This window comes from Sarcophilus harrisii, chromosome 4 (assembly GCF_902635505.1).
Source record: "Sarcophilus harrisii chromosome 4, mSarHar1.11, whole genome shotgun sequence".
In the NCBI taxonomy this organism is placed as follows: domain Eukaryota; kingdom Metazoa; phylum Chordata; class Mammalia; order Dasyuromorphia; family Dasyuridae; genus Sarcophilus; species Sarcophilus harrisii.
Window position 1 is genome coordinate 380,940,613 of NC_045429.1, and position 21,909 is coordinate 380,962,521.

A 21,909-nucleotide genomic window follows, 5' to 3' on the forward strand; every position below is an offset into this window, starting at 1 on the left:
ATTGTATTACCACTCACGAGGAATGTGGTCATCCCCAGCTTGTCAGTGAAAGCTTTGTGGCGCCACATCTCATGATCACATACGATGTTTATGGCACATACTCGTCTTATTTCATTCGCCTTTTGTGCTTTTTTTAGGCGCTCTCTGCCTTTTTCCCCTTCGTTGCCATGGCAACAATAATGTCATTGATATGGGTGGAGCTTGGTGTTAGCCACTAGTGCAGCAGAAAGAGGATTTTTATCATAGTTCATGAAATAGTGCCTTTTACACTGTGGTTATGACAGTCACATGTGTTGTCTACATGTTTCTATTTCTTGGTTATCCGTTTCAAAGTCCTCATTCCCAAGGAACCATGTTTTATAAAGTTTAATTGCAGTTAATAAGCAGAGCATCATTTCTCTTGCTAAAAATGTAATTATTTCTCCCCCCTGCTTTTTTTTTTTTTTAAATAATGTAACTACCATTTTATTGATCGAGTCTATAAGGTGTTAGGCTGAATGCAATGTTTTTAAGTTCTTTTAGCCTGTGTCAACCATTGAGAAGGTTGTCACAAGTATCAGATCGTTGATACATTGGAATGTAAGCCCTAATTATGGTGAAGAAATATGTGGGATCACTCATTCTAAGTATTTAATAATAAACTTTCCAAGAATTTCTTGCAGAGTAAGATGAAAGTTATTTTGAAGAGATCTAGGTTTCTATTTGGGCATTTTAATATTAATGGAAGCCATGCACAAAAGAATATCTTGCATTTGTGTTTTCACAAAATTTAAAAGGATTTGATCTGTAGCTGAATGATAATGAGAGGGGATAAAATGATTTAAGTCCATTACTAAGAAACCATGTGATAGACTTATGGTAAAATGTTATCTTCCCTACATTTTAATATTGTCCCTGTTATACCAATCCTCTACTACAATTCTAGCCACCCACCCTTCCAGAAAGGTTCTATATGAACATGGTTTCTTTTTCCATTTTCTCTCCCTCTCAGCAGTGATGACTTGGGGTTGGCTCTATTTCTTAGGCAGCTGAAATCAGTTGCCATTTGGGCCTTATAACCCACAATACACCTGAGGGGGGCAATAATCCCCAGCAAGTTACTGCCTGTTGTATCTTATTGCTTAATTATTATACCTATTTAATGCTATTTAGAACATTGTCAGCTGTTGAGAAAAGGTAATTATCACTAGTCAAATGAAAAACACTTTTTTGGCTGCCTTACGGATACACATTTTACTCGTACCTTGATACATAATGAAGCCTGATAGCAAAAGTTTTGCTTGTCTCTTCTTCAAGGCACAGCTGTTTCCCTGCTAAATTCATCCCATCTGTCTCCCCTTCCGTAAATCTGTAGGCAGTATAGCATAAGTACAGAAGCAGTTCAGTGCTATTTTGGATAAACAGAGCTGAAATTTGAATCTTTGCCATTTGCGATGCACACATTTTGTTTTACTGCTGTAAAGAGAGCTGTCAAAATACAACTACATGGATAATTTACTAAAAATACAGTCAAATATAAGGTTGATCAAAAAGAATGTGTGTAGGGTCAGTCTGATCATTCTAGTATGTGAGCTGAAAGAAATTGCTAACCTTTTGGTCCCTATTAGTACAGTGTTTCACAGGGTAGAACCTAAAGTCTTAGTCTTCATTACAGCATTGAGAAATGTCCAGTATGCAAAGTCGAAAGATTTACAGCACAGAATTCTCAGATTGCCCTGGAATTTTGGTGCTGGAAAGGGCCTCAGTGATATTTTAGCCCAATCACTTGGTTTTATCAATATGGAAACTGAATCCACAAAAAGGCTAGGAGACCCACCCAAAATCACACATGTAGCAAGCCAATGACGGAGTCAAGACTAAAATCTTTGTCTCTTGACTATCAATCCAAGATCCTTTTGATTACATCACTTTTTCATGTAAAAATTTGCTATTATAATATGAATTATATTAAATATATGTTTATACATATACAAGTATACATGTAACTTGTACATATCTACATATCTACATGTATAACTTTTAAAGTGAATAAAATTTTGACCTGTTGGATTTCCAATTTCATGGTCTTCAGATTGGTTTGTGCTATATTATTCCTCTACTCTGTACCTACAGCCAGACTTGCATCCCAGTGTTGCTAATGGCCTGGATCATTGTTCTATGAATTTACTTTAATCTGAAAAATCCCAAGACCCTACTTTTTTTAAGTGATTATCCTGTAGTAGCCCCTTTTGTCCTGTTCACTGCTGATAAATATAGCTTTCAGATGAAAAAAAGCAGAAAGAGCAGTTTCCAGCTTCATAAGAAGAAAAATCCTCTGGCCCCTTTCCATCTGGATGCCCATGCTTCCCATCCTACATTCCCATTCTCTTAACTAGGAACTCACCACATCATATCAGTGTGGAAGATGTATACTGTTTCATAGTGGAAATGTCTGGTTGGGGAGTGTGTAGCAAAATTAAAAAAAAAAAAAAGCCTAGGAAAGATTATAGAAAGAGTTATTGATCATATATAAGTTTTTCAGTCTTCATTATAATTTTGCATTATAGCCAGTGAATCATTACATAGTCTTTGTGATGGACCTGGTATATAATGAATACCACTGGAAGATTTCAGCATCATCAGATTCTGATATTTGTGAATAGTAGATTAAAATTTAAATTATCCTAAGATAAACTAAAATTCAAGGAAATTATTTGGTCACTCTTCCCATTCAGTTTAAATAAATATTTATTAAACACTTAAAAATGCTCAGGGAACTCTGTAAGAGCTTAGGCATACAAAAGAAAATAACATAGTTTCTGTTCTCAAGGAGTATACAACTTAACGGAGGGGAGAGTGGTCTGAAAGCAAATAAGAATATTGGTCAGAGAGCTAGCCTTCCTTAAGTGTCCAATATGTGCCAGACATGTGGCTAAGCACAGAATGGATGGATGATGGAGAGTTCTTGGCAAAGGGGCTTCTTTTCTTCTGTCTTCATGAGGGAAAATATTTTAGATATTAAAGTTCCTGCTATCTGTCTAAAGAGTTGCCCCTGAAATCCTTCTATCCTCTGAACCTTTTTGGATGGTCCATGTGGCAGATCTTGTGGGCGGGATGTTTTTAAGCTGATTCGTGTATAAGGAGCTAAAACGAAGACACAGAAGATATTAAATTTACCCAACAGTGAAACTTTCTCACTAAACTCACCACTTTGTAAAAGCTGTGAATTTAGACAGCAATTCCGTGATATCCATCTACATGATAGAGCTGTAGGCTGCTCTTTTTAATACATTTTTCATGGAAAAGGACCCTTCAACATCTGTGATGGGGGAGGAGAGAAAGGGACATTTTACCAAGTATTCACATTCCCACACATACTGTTTAAAAAATTATCTCTGATAGGAAGACTTGTCCCACAGTCTGATGGGAGTTATCAGTTTTGCCTTATTTAGATACAAAATCAGCAGTTGTAGGTGGCTGGGCTGAGAATAGATGCATTTTTAGCTATTAGGAAAAAGGGCTGAAGATTGACCCTTTTCCTTGGTTTAGGTTTGTTAATATAGTGGGTTGAGATATCACAAAAGATCAGAGGGAATAACTGTATAAATCAAAAGATTGGTGGCACCTATATAGAATGAAGTGGTTTTACAACTATAAATGGTATGGAGATAAATAACGTTTTTCTTTGAATTTGTGAAAATGGTGTCATTGAAAGTCTTGCCTAATTGCTTGCAGTAGGAGTGCTTCAGCACACTCTTTGATTCCTGTTTCTGTTTGAGATAAGAGTTTAGTGTAACTTTTTGAGGTACATACTCTGGCACTGAAGGGCATCCCAGGAGTGCCACCTTAGAGTGGCTGTTTTGGCATCTGGATTGTGTTTCTTGACTGTCAGAAAGGGCCAAAGAGCATTGATTAGTCAGTTGGGATTAGGATCTGTTATTTCATTGCGTTAGTAAAATCCCAGTACCAGACACTTCCTTACTTCAGATGCCTAGAGATCCCTATTTATGGAAATCAAATTAATACACATTATTAAACATATTTGCACACACTGAACTATTTCAAACCAGTAATGCTGGAATAAAAACAAAATAATACTGTGTATTTACATAACACCTTTCATTAGAAAATCTCAAGCCTTCGCTGACTTAACTAATCCTCACAACACCCTGTGAGGTGTGTAGGAAGTAAGGTAGAACAATAAACAAGAAATTGATGAAAAAGATCAAGCAAGTGCATTCCAAGGGGGTGATACCTGCTTCTACTACAAGTCTGTTTTCATTCAAATTCTGCTCATACCATATTTGGGATATTGAGGATACAAATGTGTCTAGATGTATATTTTTAGTGGTAAAACTTTCGTGTACTATATGTTACTTCATATTGTTGTTGTTTTTTCCAGTCTAGGGTTAGGATCTTTGCTTATTAACTTATGTCGGCTAATGTGTTAAATGGAAATGTTTGGAAGTACATTTCTTCCGAGCTTTTATTCCACATTAGAAGTTGATGGATTGTTCCTTTATCTTTACATTTCATGACTTTTCCTAGCCTGAACGAGATAATGGGGTTATATAATTTTGAACTAAATTCTGAGAAGTAGAGATAATATTCTAGAGATCCTTCATTTTGTAGATGAGGAAACTTGAGTCCCAGAGCAATGAAGTGATTTGGTCAAGGACACACAGGGAAATGTATTAAAACTGAGATGTGAACCTCGATCCTTTAACTTTATACCCCTGAGAAAGGGACTGATGGAATGGTGCTGGGCACTGACAGGAACACACCAGGCAGTTCCCAGACTGAGAGGCAGTCACCACAAAACTCTTGGACTATCATAGCAGGCATGAATGAAAGGGTAGCTTCTGAGACAATCAGAGAACTTCCACCAGAATAATAACATCCAAATAAGGGTCACCAAGAAAACTGTTAAAAGCTTCTTCAGCAGGCCTAGAATTAACTGGAATTAATTAATTCCGGTAGAATTAAGTTTCTGCTGGATACTGTAACTCAAGGAACTATTGGACTTAAGAGTGTCATCTAGAGTGGATCTGAAACGTAGAAAAACAATTTAAAAGAGAAAAATTGAGTGTTAGTGAACTAATAGCTACAAAAATACTTTCATTTGGGGTGATAAAATATTGTATATTTTATTAAATTATTATTGTTTATATATCTGCTTATTTATTTGTTTATTGTATAATTATATATTCGATTGTTTAGAATCTGCTATATATCAGATTTAAGAAGCATATCTGATTTCAAAGAGGCTACACCCCAACAGTGGAATTTTATTTATTTTTCAAATTAATATCCTTGATCTGATGTTGAAGGGAGAGAGGGATTGGAAAGAAAAAAAAAAAGAATTGTAAAAGGCGTCAATCTAGAAAGTCTCATGATTTAGTCTTTATCTCAAGATTTTTTATCTATATATTTTATCTGTAGCCATAGATATTTTTCAGACACTATCATTTATGTATATTTGAAATTTAGTTTGAAATTTGTCTAGATTTTGAAAATGATATTCTAATAGGATAATTGCTTTTCTTCACAAACAATTCTTCATTTGTATTGTCAGTTTTTGTCATCTATGGAAAACCAATATTTTTATTTCATGTATAAATACCATATCTCATCATTGTCATTCTCTTTCTTTTTCCCTTCTTCCCTCCCTCCTCTCTCTTTGTCTCTGTCTCTCTCTATGTCTGTCTCTCTGTCTCTATTTCTCTGTCTCTGTGTTTGTTTGTCTGTCTGCCTGTCTCTCGTGTCTCTCATTTTGTTGAGTAATCTTTTCTTATAGAGTAGGAAAAAGGGCAGATTTAGAATCAGAGACTTTGGATTTAAACCTGGGGTTGCCTTCACATTTGCCTCTTGCCACTTGCCCAATTGGGCAATACATTTCATCTATTTATTCCTCATTTTTGTCATCTGTAAAAATGAATAAGTTGTTCTATATGATCTCCAAGGTTCATTCCAGCTTTAAATGTGTGATATGTGTATATGATATATGAAAGTAGAGAACATAGAATTGTCAGTCTTCTAGTAGTAAAGAAGATAGCACAGCTTTTTATCTTAAGTTATTTAGTATCAGGTTTATTGACAGAATAAGAAGCTATGACATATTATGCTATGATAATAGACATAGCTAAATGGGAACAACCAAATATTGTTCCTAATTCATTTTAATGAAGATATGCCAACAGCAAATTCAGTGTTTTCTGTTTTATCCCATTTTGTAGTTATGTAGGAAGATCACAGCATAACATCATTTAGATCATTGATTTTTTTAATAACAGTGATATTCTGCACCCATAAAATAGTGGTTGCCATTCAGTTCAATTTAACAAACATTGATTAAGCATTTACTGGGTGCCAAGTACTTTGCTAACTAAGCACTAGGACTACAAATAAAAACAGAAAGAAACTGTCTTGCATATACTTAAGAATCAGGTATGAAAATACAAACACTACAAACAGATAAATATAAGATAATTTAAAAAGAGAGAACACAGTCAAGTGAGGGGAAAGGAAATAGTTTCATTTAGGACGTGGCACCAAACTTGAATCTAAAAGGCATCCAGAAATTCCAAGAAATAGATCTAGAAAATCTGGGCATGTAACGTTTGGGTAGCTAATAAAATCAGTTTGTCTAGAATATAGAGTGCATGAAGAGAAGTAATATAAAATAAGTCTGGAAGACTTCTTAAGAATCAGGTCATGGAAGGCTTTACATGCCAGTCAGTGGAGTGCATGTTTTATTGTAATGACAAAAATGAAACTGTTGAAGGGTCTTGAGTAGGAGAGTAACATGGCCAGATGCTTTGGGAAGATTATTTTGGCAGTTTGATAAAGATAAATTGGAGAAGAGAAAGATGGAAAGTATAAAGCATAATTAAGAGTCCAAATACAAAGGAGACAAGGACCTGAACTATGAGAGTAGCTTTAGTAATGAAGAGAATGGGTCACAGTGAGATGTGGGAAAGATGCTACAGAGTCCAGTGAAATTTAGAAACTGATTGAATAAAGAGAATGAGGAAGAGAAAAGTGATAAGAATAACTCAGAGGTTATAAAACCTGGCCATCGGGGAGGATAGTGTGCCCTCAATGGAAATAGGGGAATAGGGAAGTTTGGAGGTTGGATGAGAAGTCTGTTTTAGACATGTGGAATTTGAGATACCAGTGGGACATCCATGTGGACATGTCTAGCAGACAGTTGGCAATGTGAGACTGGCATTCAGAGCTGGATATAGATATTTGGGAGTCATCTGTGGAGAGATGGTAATTAAACCCAAGAGAGCTAAAAAAAAAAAAAAATCAAAAAAGAGCGTAAAAACAGAAAAGGAAAAAGACAGGGACAGAGCATTGGGAGATGCTCATATTTAGTAGGCGGGCAATGGATAGATGTTCTTAAAAAGAGAATGCTGGGAAGGAGCAGTCAGACAAATAGGACGAAAATCATGAGGTAACAGTCTCTTGGAATAAGAAGAGGAGTTTCTGGAAAGGAGTTTTTAACTATCAAAAACCACAGAAAGGTGGAGAATGAGAAAAGGGACAAGAGCTTATTAGCAGCTACAAGTGGCAACCTTAGAGTATTAAACTCAAGCACTCAAGTATTGGAGTTGAAATTCTGACTAAATGAATGGAAAAGAAGTGCGGCAGTGAAAGAAGAGATACAGGAGAATAGCTTAAAGGACTGGTAGACTTAATTGGTCTTGTAACCTTAACACCTTCACTTTGTAGTGAGCAGGAAAGAAGCAGTGATAAGTACAGTAGCATGGGGGAAAGAATACTAGATTTGGAGACAGAGGACTGTGTCACTTTGGTCAGGTGACAATATTTCTGAGTCCCAGTTCCTGAGTTACAAAAGGGGATTATGAGATAGATTTGATGACCTCTGAACCTCTAAATAAATGACTTTATGAAAATGGTGGGCAAAAAGAAGGGAAAGGTAACATATGAACAAGAATGAATAAGTGAAGAGGCAAACTCCTGGAGGCATATGAGCACAGGTAGAGAGGCCAATCTTGGAAAGGCTTTTATTAGAGAGAGGGAAAAAAGGAGATAATGAATAAGGGATTTTTAACCGTGGTGTAGAGAGGAATAAAGACTCAAGACAAAGTCCCCTTAAGAAAAGATCTAGGAGGGAAGAAGTAAAAAGAGAACTTGGCACACAGCAACCTAGAGAGCAGAGATCAAGAATAGCACGAAGCTGACGTTTGGCAAGGCAGAGAGTGGCTATAAAAGAGGAAGGGAGAATCTGCCACTGGGTAGAGGAAAGTCCATAGTTGGATTGATCAACCATGAACAAGTGGAAGAAGAAAAATGAGACCAGATCAAGGGGGATGGACCATGACAGTAGGGAGGGGTAGAGGGACTGGAGGAAATAATGCTGACAAAAATTAGGTTTAGGAAATATGAGGCAGAATGAAAGAAACAGAAGAGATTAATCATAGAAACGACTTTCAGAATTCTAAATCAGAGAGCAAAGAACAGTGGCCCACAGGTCAACTGTAGCCTGCCATCTTAAATTAGTGTGACCTGTGAGCTAACAGTGGTTTTTATGTAGTTTATCAAACCACATCCTAGATTATGGCAATGACACAGTTATAGGGGATGACCAACATGAGTTTGACAATTCATGTGTATGCTTGAGGTAGAGTGAAGGTGCCCGGACTTTGCAGAGGTTGATAAGCTGAGAATCCAGAATTTTTCAATTACTAATTTGTATTTGGAGTTCTCCAGATATTCGGGCAGGGGTTGGAAAAGAGCAGAAGATTCTCAGACATGTACAAACCTTTTTGAAGGAGGCAGCATGTCCTGGATGCAGGTAGATCATTGTTTGCTTGAACCACAAAGGTGAGGTTGTTAAGTGATGGTGCACAGGAGTGGATCTGGAAATAGCAGTAAAGAGAAAGGAGTATGCTAGCTTCTCCAGTGTGTGGGGAGCATGAAAGAAAGCACCAGTACTAAAGAAGATTGCTGGGGACATGTATTAAGTATCCTCCAAAAAACCCAGTATATACTAGATTTTTATGAATGTAAATAGAAAGCCCCTTCCTAACACCAAACAAGTTACATGTCCTCTTCTGGACCCCCAACAGAACTGGGAAAGGTTGACTGAGGTGTGCTTTCATGGCCACATTAGAAGCCGCTGGCCAAGTGATAAAAGATGACTTAAAGGAATATAAGAAATTGTACTGCCTGTCAAGATTGTTTTTTTTTTTTTTGGTTTTTTTTTTTTTTTTAATTTCTCTCTTGGCCTAAATTTACATGTGACAGGAATGAATTTAAAGAACTGAGAGCAGGAGATCCTGGAGCAGACAGTCTTGACTTGTAGAAATTGATCTTGAAGGAATCAGATGAAGGAGACTTTAATCCTGACATGAGGCAGTATGAGAACAAAGTCTGTTGAAGAAAACCATCCCAGAATATAACATTCTCTTATGGTGATATCAGTAACAAAGGTAGATTTGGCATCAGAAACACAGTGGCTTTATTTGAAGAGACTGCTCTACTTCTGCACATATGTGAACCATAAATCCAGATTTCTGTTACATTCACTCACATTTCTTCGTGTCATCATCTAAACAGTGATCTCCAAATGTTCCAACATCTTACAAATAATTTTTATTTTGGAAGCCTTCTCTAGACTATTAATTTTTATCTAAGTGATGTTTTCTTAGCAATATTTTCTTGGTAGAAAATTTCTAACTATTCTTTTAATGTTAGATCAGATTCTAAATATGTACCAGTAATTTTGTTCCTATAAATTTTACATATGCTATACATTGATTTATTATGCCATGTATGACTCTCCTACAAAGAATTTCACAATAGTTTAAAATTCTGTTACTAAGGAATATACAGTATTCTCTCTCTCTCTCTCTCTCTCTCTCTCTCTCACACACACACACACACACACACACACACACATTCGCTTTCTCAATCTATATATACACACACTCTTACCTGCATATATATACACTCAAACCTATATAATTTATATTTTAGATATGCTACATTTTATAAATGAGGCAGCTGTGGTATAGTGGATAGAAGACTGGTCTCAGGGCCAAGAGGGTCAGAGTGTAAGTCCATCTTTGAAAATTACTGACTCTGTATTCTGGGCAAATCACTTGACTTCTCAGGGTGCTAAGCTAATGATGTCATATTAAAATGAATATAGATTTAAAAAACACAAATTAACATTATTTTTGTTGTATTGCATTTTTATCCATTTTGTTAAACATTTTTTTTCCCAATTATATTTTGCACTTGAGCTTTTATAGGCAATTAGTTTGATCTCTCTGAAATAGGCAGCTCCTAAGATACTGAGAAGATACTGACCTGCTTGCATTGGTAGGGGGAATTCCCCTATTTAAGAGTAATGAAATCTCATGTCTATAGCCTAGCCCATATATCAAACAAACTTGTATATACCATGAGCCAAATCATGCCATCTTCAAATATAATCTCTGTACAAAATATCTTATAATAGAGATAGCCATTAAACGTTCTTTTTTTTTTTTTTTTTTTTTTTTTTTTTTTGAGGCAGATAGAGTTAAGTGACTTGCCCAGGGTGATAGGCATTAAATTCTGACTATGTCTCCAACCGCATTATTATGACGTTTGGCTGCACAACATCATCATATCCTGATGTTACTCCAAAATTACTTTGAAATTGTAAATTACATTGAAATAAAAGATTTAACATTGAAACCAACCCAATCCTAAAAAGTTTAGTTCTTGATCTTACAAATTACAGATGTCTAATTTTTAAAATTGAATATAATACTAATTGAAAGATTTTTGACAAGGTGGTCTACATACATAGAAAACATCTAACTAGTGACTAGTACCAAGATATCTTTCCAGTGCTCTTCACATTGTTAGCCAAGAAAAATTGTTCTTTTGAGATAAAAATATCACCCCTGAAAGTGAATCATACCCCTGGTAGTACAGCAACAAAACATTTCTTTTTTAAAAATAAATTGTATTTTTTTAATTAAGGAAAATCACCATTTCTCCTGCTCCTCTTCCTTTCTTTTCTCCACATCCTACCTATCTCCTACAACTGAAGAGGAAAGAAAAAGAAAATCCCTTTTTGCAAACATATATAGTCAAGCACAGCAGATTCCTATATTGGCTGTATCAAAAGCTCAGTATATACTCTGATGTTTTATCATGAGTCCTCTGAAAGATTGTGGTTGGTTATTGCTTTGAACAAAGTTTCTAAGTTTCAAGTTTTTTGATAAAACCCTTTCTTCACTAACCAAACCCTAAAGAAAAACATAGTTTTTGCTTCCTTTCCCCTTTTTCATTCTTCCTATCCTTTTTATCATCATCATTGCCACATCTTCCTTCCTTCCTAGCTTTCTTCTTAGCTTCCTTCCTACCTCCCTCCTTTCCTTCCTTCCTTCCTATCCATGATGTATGCAGTTCATTTAAATTTTTAAACATTTATTTTCTTTAAACATAATATCAAACTATGTTTTTTTTTTTCTTTTTTGAAATTCATGCACACACTAGAGCCATAGTTGCAAAGAGACCTTTCCAATGCTGGCTGCAAGAAATGTAAGAGAGACCTCACAGGTTGACCTGGATCCATATAGCATATACTAGTGGTGCAGTAGATAGAGTTCTGAACCTGGAGTTGGAAGAGCCTTTCTGAGTTCAAACCCAGCCTCAGGAACTTATTAGCTGTGTGACCATGGGCAAGTCACTTAACTGTGTTTGCCTTGGTTTCCTCACCTGTAAAATGAGCTGAAGAAGGAAGTGTCCTTGTCAAGAAAACTCCAAATGGAGTCAGAATGGGATGTGACAGAAATGATCTAACAACGATAATGGCATGTGAGTATGTCCCCAACTGCTCATGCATTCGAGAAGCTCTGGGGAACAACTAACTTGTTGGTATTAAAAGCACTTTAAACTTTTATGGTATTTCAAAGAACAATATTTTGAAAAGCTTTCTAGAACTCTTGAGTTTTCATATCTGTTATCACAGTACTATTCCTTAGATCCAATCCAAGCAAGTTGTACTGTTCAGATAATGTCTAAAGTGGCACAGTGAATAGATTGCCAGTTTTAGAATGAGAAAGACCTAAGTTCAGATACAGCCTCAGACACTTAGTAGATGTGAAACTGGACAAGTTACTTAACTGCCACCTGCCTTAGTTTCCTCAACTATAAAATGGGGATAATAATAGCGCCTACCTCCTGGGATTGTTGTAAGGACCAAATGATGAAATAGTATTTGTAAAAAGTGCTTAGAAGAATGCCTGGCACATAGTAGGTACTGTGTAAATACTTATTCCCTTTCCTCTACAAGTATGGACATAAGTTAATAGGATGATATTTTAACAAATATACCATAATATATACATTAAAAAAACAACAACCACCATGCTGTCTCCTTCAAATAGTCACCTTAAGAGATGAAAGGTTTATTCCAGAAAAGGAGGCCTTTATTTTTAAAATAATAATAATTTTTTTTAAAAAGCTCTTCTTATGGTATTGGCTCCAGAATTAAGCAGTAACATCTCAATTTTGTTTTATCTTTTGTTCCTCCTAACCAAATATCTTCTTAACTAGCCTGGTCTTATTCACCAGACTTAAGATTCACAGGATCAACCTGAAGGTAGACAGCTCGAATGGGCCTTACAGGTCTGTGAATACAGCCTCTCTCCATCCCATGAGAAAAGTGCCAGATGGGTGAAATGATTGAAGTCATGTGAGGAGTAACTTTGGAACTCAGAATTCAAATTTAGATCCATTGACTCTTAAGTCCAGCATTCCAAGGCAACTGTTTCACCACCATCACCACATCACACAACCTTTGACTTTCTAGATTTTCCCTGAAATCAAATTCATGCTCAAAATAATGAAGCTTTTCCATGGTTGAGTATTCAAAAGAAAATATCACAGGCCCTGAAAACAATTCAGGGGGAAAAAAAAAAAAAGAGCCTGAACAACATTGGAAGTGACCAGCTTGCCACCATGATGATTCTGAAGAAAGACAGTTCTCATTTTGATGTTTGCATTCCCATTGTGTTGGATATGTTCAAATATCAGCCCCATAACTTGAGGGTAATTACACACACACATGCAGATGTGTGTGTGTGTGTGTGTGTGTGTGTGTGTGTGTGTATGTGTGTGTGTTGTGTGTATCATTAGTAGGTAGCCTTTGTTGGTTCAGTAAAACTTTCTTGATTTGAAAACTAAGGGATAAGTTCCTCACTTTAGCGATTATGGACACTTAAAAGTTCTATCAGCATTAGGATAACAGATTTGCAAAATGTACTTAGTCCGTTGCCTTCATTTTATAGCTAAAGAAACAGGGAATTTAATTGACTTGCTCAAGATTGGACATCCATGACTCAGAGCCAGCTCTTCTGATAGATAGATGGGCAGAGTCTGTATTAATGACATAATGAATGACACAAGAATCCATTGTGCTGTTCTGCTTCCTGCTGAGGATGCAAATAGAGGCAACAAGACAGTTCCTACCCTAACAGCTCCATTACATTTTAATGGTGCACTAATGGAAGACAGCAACAATGGTGGGTTTGGCAAATTAGGGAGTGGCAAGGAGTGACAAGACAGTCATGAAAAGCAGTACCGAGGCCCAAAATTTAGGGCTTTTTTTTTTTTTTTGCTAAGATGTTTTTTATTTGCATAATACATATATACATATATACATTCATGTTAAAGTTATAAATTCATCTTTTGTTTTTAATTTAGTCACCTGGATTTTTCAATTGCATTTGAGATCACAGTTAAACTTTGACTTGACTCTTCAAGATCTATACTTTCTTGTTGGTAAACTCACTACAGAGGAGTTCTCTTATAGCTAATCTGCTTTGATGATTTTTTGAGATTTTAGGCATATCAGTTTGCTCTTCATGTGCTCAGATATACATCTTTATTTATGTGCTTTTTAGGGTCTATGGCTTTAGAAGATGAGAAGTTTTCTCTTATCCTATATATCTCCTCTCATCCTTTAGTCATTCCCAGAAACAACTGTCTATTTCTACTTCCTCTCCTCTCCTCAATCCTTTGCAGTCTGGCTTCTGACCTCATCTCTTCTCTCAGTTGTCATGTGATCTCTTAATTTCCAAATCTGGTGACCATTTTTCATTCCTCATCCTTCTCAAACCATCTGCTACATTTGACATTGTCAACCACTCTCTCCTCTCCAGACTTGTCCTGCTCTGTCCTAGGACCTTTACTTCTCCCTCCCTCCCTCTGTGTCTGTCTGTCTGGCTCTCTCTCTCATCATGTCTGTGCCATTGTCTTTCAGATCGATATATTTAACCCCTGAGCTTCTATCCCACCATAGCACATGTATTTGCCTACTTTTTTTTGTCTGTCATGTGTATATATATATATATATATGTGTTTATTGTCCATGTATATATACATATGTGTGTGTTTGTATATACATATATTTAAGTGTGTGTATGCATACATATATACAAAGAGATTGTTTCATTTAAAGTGTATATATGTATGTGTGTGTATGTGTATGTGTGTATATATATATATATATATATATATATATATATATATATATACATGATAGTTTTCTAAGAGATATTTCAAACTAGATATCCCAGAGACATCCCAGATTCAACAAGTTCAAAAAAGAATTTGTTACTTCCCCTCCAACCCCACAACTGACCTGTTTTCCCCACTTCCTTCTCTCACAGAGGCATTGTCAAGGCAGCGCTGTATTTCTAGTCTCTTGGGTGAATCACTGTGGCGTGGCGTAATCCTACTATCCAATCAGTTGTCCATCTTCCTTTCTACCATCTCTCTCTACTCCCACATACCACCTTTGCCAGGTCCTAACCACATCTCACCTGGATTATTGCAGCAGCCTGGTCACTGGTCTCCCTGACTCAAGTCTCTCTCCTCTCTTCAATCCATATTCCACATTGCTGCCAAAAAGTGGTCATTAAGAACAGGTCTTGACCATGTCACTCCCATACTCGGGAGACCTGAGTGACTTCCAGTTGGCTCTTGAATCAAATATAGTCTCCTCTATTTAGCTTTTAAAATCTGTCACAGCCTTCCCCTAATCTCTCACTCCAGACTCTCCTTCCAGCACTCTGCAATTTATCCAAACTGGCCTCCCCCCGACACTTATACGGCCTCCATTTCCTGTCTTCATGCTTCTGTATTGGCTGTCTCTCATCTTCTCATCTTTACCTCATTTGTAAATCCTCTTGCGTTTTTCCTGATGCAGCTCATCCTGTCACTGCCTTCCATTCAAATTACCTTAGATACTTTGTATAGAATCATTTCACATATATTTGTATTCTATGTCTGTTTTGGATACACATGTATATTGTCCATATGTACATGTGTGTATGTGCATTGTCAACAATATATGTATGTGTATGTATAATGTGTGTATGTATTAAGTGTGTGTATGCACATATATGCAAATAATGACTGGTTCATTTAATTTCATATTTGTCTCATATACGTGACAGGCATAAAGAGACTACTATGATATATATGTGTGTGTATGTATACACACACACACACACACACACATAATACAAACACTCCCTCTACTAAATGAAACAATCGCTATTTCCAAAAAAGGAGTTTATAATCTCATGGGCAAGACAAGGATAGAGCCACATGTTTCAGTAATATTGGTAGAGATACCCATCTCTTTTATAGAAACCTATCTATAGCTATCTCTAGAGATTCCTATGTCCTTATAGAGATATGGATATCCCTGTAGAACTCTAGCTGCCTCATATGAATACATCTCTATCCCATCATGTCCTAAGCTTCTTTCTTGCAGATTACTCATTTGATGTATTAGTCTGACCAGTACCGGGCCCACCGTGAAGGCTAAATGAACACTTGTTGATTAATGAGCTATTCAGCATAGCCTTCAGTGCTTGGCTGCCATCACACCGATCACAACAGCAGCTCGGGGTCCCTTAGAGCTTTAATGTTCCCACCCCTGCAGGTAGTTAGCCAAAGTATTGTTTTTTTTGCTTTAGACCTGAAGAGACAGAGACTGGAGCTAGATCAGAGAGATGGCCAGCCTCACCTCCCAACTACCACATGTCACTTGATTCTGCGACCACAAGGTTGGTACTTGACCCCGGCTGTGCCTCAGCCTCAGTCCCGCTGGGCCCCCTGCCGGGTGGTCCTAGCTGCGAGCCTCGGACTGCGGCCCGGGGGAACAGGCTTCCGGGGGAGGCTCGGAGAGACCTGTTCGTCCATTGGCTGGAGCCGCCAAGCGCATGAAGTTATAAATGGTCAGAATAATGGAGTCGGCAGGGACCCGGACTGGGGTGGGGGGTGGGGGGGGGTTTCCCTTTTGTTCTTTTTGTCTTTTTTGCAGCCCGTCTCGTTGGGGGCCAGATCCCAGCCGGGTCGGCGGGGCGCCTACCTGCCAGCACAAGCAGGATTTCAGCAGTGTCAGTAATCTTTGCCCCTCATCCCCAAAAAGCAGGGTGTCGGCGTGCTCCCGAAGGCTCATTAGCACTCAGACTCTCTGGACTTGCTCACAAAGCAGGATTTGGGACGCGCCGGTTTCTCAGCTTGTCTGGCTACCTCTGACTGAAAAGAACAACTAAAAAAAAAAAAAAAAAAAAAAAAAAAACCCACACACACCAAGAAGAAAAGGGCGCTCTTCCTCTCCGTGGCAAGAAAGCACTCAATACGCTTCTTAGGAGAGTGCAATGAAATGGTTTTCAAGTAATCCCCTTTGGAGAGACAGTCTCCCATCCCTTTGTTTTTCTAACCTACTTTTAAATCCCTGCTGGGCCGAGACTACTTCTGAAGGAGCCAGTCCTAGATTCTTTGCCGTCCCTCCTCTAACAGACCTTAAGTTGGCTACAGCGTTTACACACATGCGAACGTGAATGCCGGTATTCAGGGGATGGATAGACATAGATCTTCCCTCTCTCTTTCTTCCTTCCTCTTTCTCCTCTCTCTCCATCTCTCTTTCAGTGGGGGATGGAAGGGAGAAGTAACGTGCAAGCAGATGTGCTGTTAGATCTACAGGCTTCTGCCAACCATATGGCATCTTAAAGAAAGATGGTTGGAGCGTCTGGATTCGCAGAGTCGGGATGGAAAGCCATGTGTCGTGTTTGGTACAGGCAGTTGTTTTAGCTCTCTCTAAAAGGCTTCAGGAGATTGTGTAATGGAACAAATGGTACTGCAAGCCTCGGAACAGCCTTACCGCTGCTGGAGAGGCAATTGGCCCTCAGGCGGGTACTGCTTCTTTCTCCCCCCATTATCATGCATTCTTTTTCTAATGTACTGGAAACTTGGAGACTTGAACTTTTTAACTAATAATTAAGCTCCTGGCTGCTTCTAACTCTCTTGCACCCATATCCTCTCTCCTTCGTCGGTTGTTAATGAAAACGAACTAATCGTCTCTGCTCAGTCTACCAATCTGCTGTCCGAAGTCCTGTTCTCTGGATCACTCTGTCGTATTCCCAGCAGCTGACGGGTCTTTGGGGTGTTTGCTCCCACTTTTCATTCCCCCGAACCACAGCGCAATCAAATGGTTTTGAGTTCCATGCTAGGTTAGCCCAGGATTCAAAAGCAGCTACACTGATCATCACTGCATATGTGGTGAAAGTTGTTTTTTTGCTCACACAGGAGTAAATGCCCCAGCAGAGAATAGGAGTGGAATAGGAACAAGATTAGTTACTGTCCTTGAGATCCATAAAAGACGATGTCTGCAGGAAGACCCTGTTTGTCATAGCCTTATCTGCAGTTAAATATCAACTTTGAAATAGAGTTCAGTAGTAAAGGAAAAGAATTTCAGAGAATCCATCACTTCTTACCTGTGCTGTTTGTTTTAGAAGAGTTTGGATAGTTGAGTTCTTGTGCAGAGTTTACATTCTGATCACTTGCCAAAAAAAAAAAAAGGCACTTAGACTATATAGTTGAAATAATAGAATCCCTTAACCTTGAGACCAGAGATTTGGAGTCCATTTGAAATCCTAACCCACTCTCACTTACATCCTAATGGGAAAAAATAGATATGTAGACAGATTTATTTTTAAATCTCAAAATCATACCAATTAGATGTCATTTGTCATCAGTAAGGTTTCTAGGTTCAGGTCTCTTGTTTTAAAAGAGTAAAGGGAGAAGGAGCTGTGAGACTTCTCAAACTAAATAAAACTGAACTTACTAGAAACCTTATTGATTTATTTTCTTAGCTAGATACTAGTTTGATTTCATCTGTGCTTGTAGGCAATTTAAAAACATCTTCCAAAGTTATTTCTTTGCATTGTAACAGTTTCAGGGTGACTGTCCATGAAAAATATACCTTTTTGATCAGTGAAAAGCTGACACTGATTTCCCTACACTATAAATGACTAGATCTGATGTTCTGGATATATTCTGAGTCATAGTTTCAAAGTAGCAAAATGATCAGTTGATTTGCTCATTTTGGTCAAAAAAACATTTACATTTCAAGGAACAAAATGAGTCGAACCAGTTGGTTGGTTAAACTAACCCAGTCATTTGTTATACATTCAGATTATATCTCCCCAAACCATTAGGGACCTGACCTAAGCTAATACTGGCAGGGCACATCATTTTATATTATGAATCTCATCTGTGTTCACCCCCTGGTTTGACATAGGCAGCTGACCCAAAATATAGTCCCTGGGAGCTGTGGTTAGCAATGAGTTGCTAATATAGAAATGAAATTAATGTCCTTGTGTCAGTCCTTGGAGCCATCTGCCCTCCCCCCACCTTGTGAATCAACTGTCATCTCCTAAAACACCAGGAAACTTACAGAATATATCACTTCTTGAAACTCTTTTGGGCTGAGCAGAACTATCTTGAGTTTTTGCTTTGTGAATGACGCCATTCATTAATGTATAAACAATAGATTATCATTATAATAAAGTTGCCTTTCCAGTGCAGAGTAATGAAAGCTGGTAACTATACAACTCAGCTCTGCTCCTGAACAATGGTACAGAATCCAGAAATCCAAATTCAGTTTTCATGTCTGACTCGTGCTTAAGACCACAGCATTTTTAATGCACTTGTTGCTCAGGCACATTCTTTTTGTCATCTTAACAAAGGTCAGTTCAGTTTAGAGACTTTTAGCAGAGATTTCTTTCAAATATAAAAGTTCTCTTTTCCATAGGACAATCTTATCATTTAAAACTTAAAATAGTGTCGTTTTATTCTTGGAATTCTTTATAGTTGGGGACTGGACAAATCTTTCAATCTTCTTCATATTTTAGCAAACATTTTTCCCTTGTTTCCCCAGGGCTAATGTCATACTCACTATCTTAAGAACTAGGATTTTATTATGTCTTTGTAACATATTCATACTGGAGTTTTGTGTGGAGAAACTTGTTATAAAGAAAACATTTGTGATTATTTAACATGTAAACTACACAATGGGACATCCTCCTGCCCCAATTTTTTTCTCTTTTGATTGTGTTTGAATTATTCTCTCTGCCTATAGGAAGAACCACTGCCACAGGGATTAGAAGCTGCCACTCAAATTGCTGAAGTCCAAATTTTTCTGCATTAGAATTTACCAAAACAGTACAATTAAACTGCAACATATTTCTTAACATTTTTAATTAAGACAGTGACTGAAAAATGTAGATTAACAGAAGTTACTGTTTTTATCAACATATTTTCTCCCTCTCCTTCCCTCTCCTATCAGCACCCCTCCTCCCCTACCACCCTCCTCCTCCCTCCTTTTTCTCCCTTTCTTTAAATGTCTGATGTCAGTTTGGTCCACATGTACATTACGCACATGGCATTGAGGAAACAAAGTGAAAAATTCTCTTTTAATTCTACGCCGTGTGCCCTAGCACCACATGCACTGTCTTCATGTCGCTATGAGGTTCATGCTGGGAGTTTCTTTTTAAAGGCAAACTGTTTCTGAAGGAAAGAGTTCAGGTTGGGCAGATTGTGTTAGAGTTGAATTAATATACTGATTATTCTGTGCTGTCTCAGAGTGGCAGTGTATGTAAAGGTTCCAGTGTCTGAGGATTGGAAGAAGGAAAAAGAAAGGGATGGTGAACAGAGACAAAGCATTTGGAGTCGGAATATATAAGGGAAACTGAATGTGACCTTGTAAGGGGCAGGGTCAGCAATGCATGGGAAACTATTTAGGAAGATACTTCATCAAAACTTTACACAGTGTTTGCATGGAACCTGCGAGTCCAGTTTTCTAGGAGTTAGAGACAAATGCAAATTTAATTTGTTTTTTGGGGTTTGGGTTTTGATTTCTCCACCCTTTCTTCCCACTTAAAAAAAAATTCCTGTGTTGATTTGGGTGCTGGGAAAGACAGTTCCTTTTTTCATCCTCCTTGAATTAAATTTTCACAATTTATCAGCAAATTCATTTGAGCAGTTATAGAATTTGATGGTTTCAAAGACAGAAATAAATTGTAGGCTAGACACTTTAAAAAATCTGCCTATCATATTGCTTTACACCTTTATCAACAAAGAAATGTATTCTTTATATTCTTTTCACTGAAATTTGAGACCCAACACTCTCATCAACAAAGATGGTTTAATTTATTTATTTATAAGTAAGTTACTAACAAGCAAGAAACCCAAATATAGTCATCCAGCACCTTTCACATCACTGGGAAACCAAACTTCCCTTTACTCACATTATCTGTTTACAATATCAATCAGTGAGTTAATGAAGGCTTCATTCATCTCCTCTTCTCAACTGCCACCTTCTCTGTTTAATCCCTTCCCTTCTGCCAAAACCCCAGACCTCTGACAGTCCCCATGATGTCTAACTAAGCCAGATGCTCTGTTCCCCAGCCCCCTCCCAAATGGGAGGCTCATCACATCTCTCTCCCCCCAGCAGCACTCTCCCTCAGTAACAAGGAGCTCTGGTTCAAAGCCCTGCCAAGTGTATCCTGGGAGGGAGCAGGATTGCCCACCCAGCCTGTGGGCCTAAAAGGAAAAGGAGGCAAAGGCTTGTCATAGAGGAAGAGTAAAACAGCCCCAGGAAAACATCTATTTGACTTGGTACACAGTACTGGCCATGCTGAAAGTGTTGGCAAAAAATTGCTGCAGAGCAGAAGGGGAATTGATTTAGGGAAAAGGTTAACTGATTTTTCCTCAGTTCTATCATAAGGAACTCTTAAGATATGGGTCAATAGAGAATCTTTAATTTGTGAAAGGTAGATTTTTTTTTTTCTGTTAAAGGCTTAATAAGTAGCACAGCTGTTGAAAAGTATGGATTAGGGAAATAAGAAATGAGTGATCCTTAGGGATGTGCTTCTATCCCGCAAAAAATATAAAGGGCTTCTAGTCTGTTCACACAACCATTCCCTTTTTCTTTGAACAGATAGAATTTGATGAAACATTGAAGCTGAAATATTTTATTGCCAGCATCAAAGATGTTAATTTTTTCCTCTTTCTCTAATGTGTTTCTGGGTAGCAGTTGCTCTGAAAAAAAGAAAAAAAAATAACAGGAAATAGTCTTAATGGATGATTCTATCCAAGAGCATCCCTTGAGCATGGAAAAAAAAAGTTGAGGGAAAACTGAAACCCTGCTTCACTGCCTACCCTTTGCTAATGGGGGAACCTGGTGCTTCAGGGGAAGGGGTGTATAGCATAAATGGTTGCCACCACAGCTTCTTGTGTATTCCTTTCATGTGATTTTTTGCCCCTCGCTCCTCAGTCCCTAGTGTACTCACTGGAAAAAAAAAAAAAAAAAAAAGAGAATGGGAAAAAGAGAACCACATGACATCCAGGGCTAGTTGCTCCCAGGTCACCCTCCTGGCCTACCAAGAAATGCTGATAGACAGGATTAAGTGGAAGCCAGGAGAATTTATGAGTAATTTTTCTTAAAATTCATTTCCTAGTTTTGATTGATGACCAGAGAGGGTATTGTGGTTTAGTTAAAAGAGCACTTAGCCACTGACCAGACTCTTTGCCAAATCA

The 21,909-nt window shown here is 37.7% G+C and overlaps 1 protein-coding gene across 8 annotated transcripts in view; it reads left to right on the top strand.

Annotated features, from left to right (window-relative positions):
• Positions 1-21,909, top strand: part of SDCCAG8 (serologically defined colon cancer antigen 8) — a 270,874-nt gene that overhangs the window by 214,077 nt on the left and 34,888 nt on the right. For 5 of the 8 annotated variants that reach the window (XM_031968542.1, XM_023502043.2, XM_012547925.3 and 2 more), the window contains one exon: positions 16,002-16,091. The exons of 2 other annotated variants lie outside the window; for them this stretch is intronic. In XM_031968542.1, the coding sequence (XP_031824402.1) occupies positions 16,002-16,091 (90 nt within the window). Of the gene's footprint in view, positions 1-16,001; positions 16,092-21,909 lie in introns of those variants that run through there. One more of the 8 variants, XR_004234179.1, reaches the window with a different exon arrangement.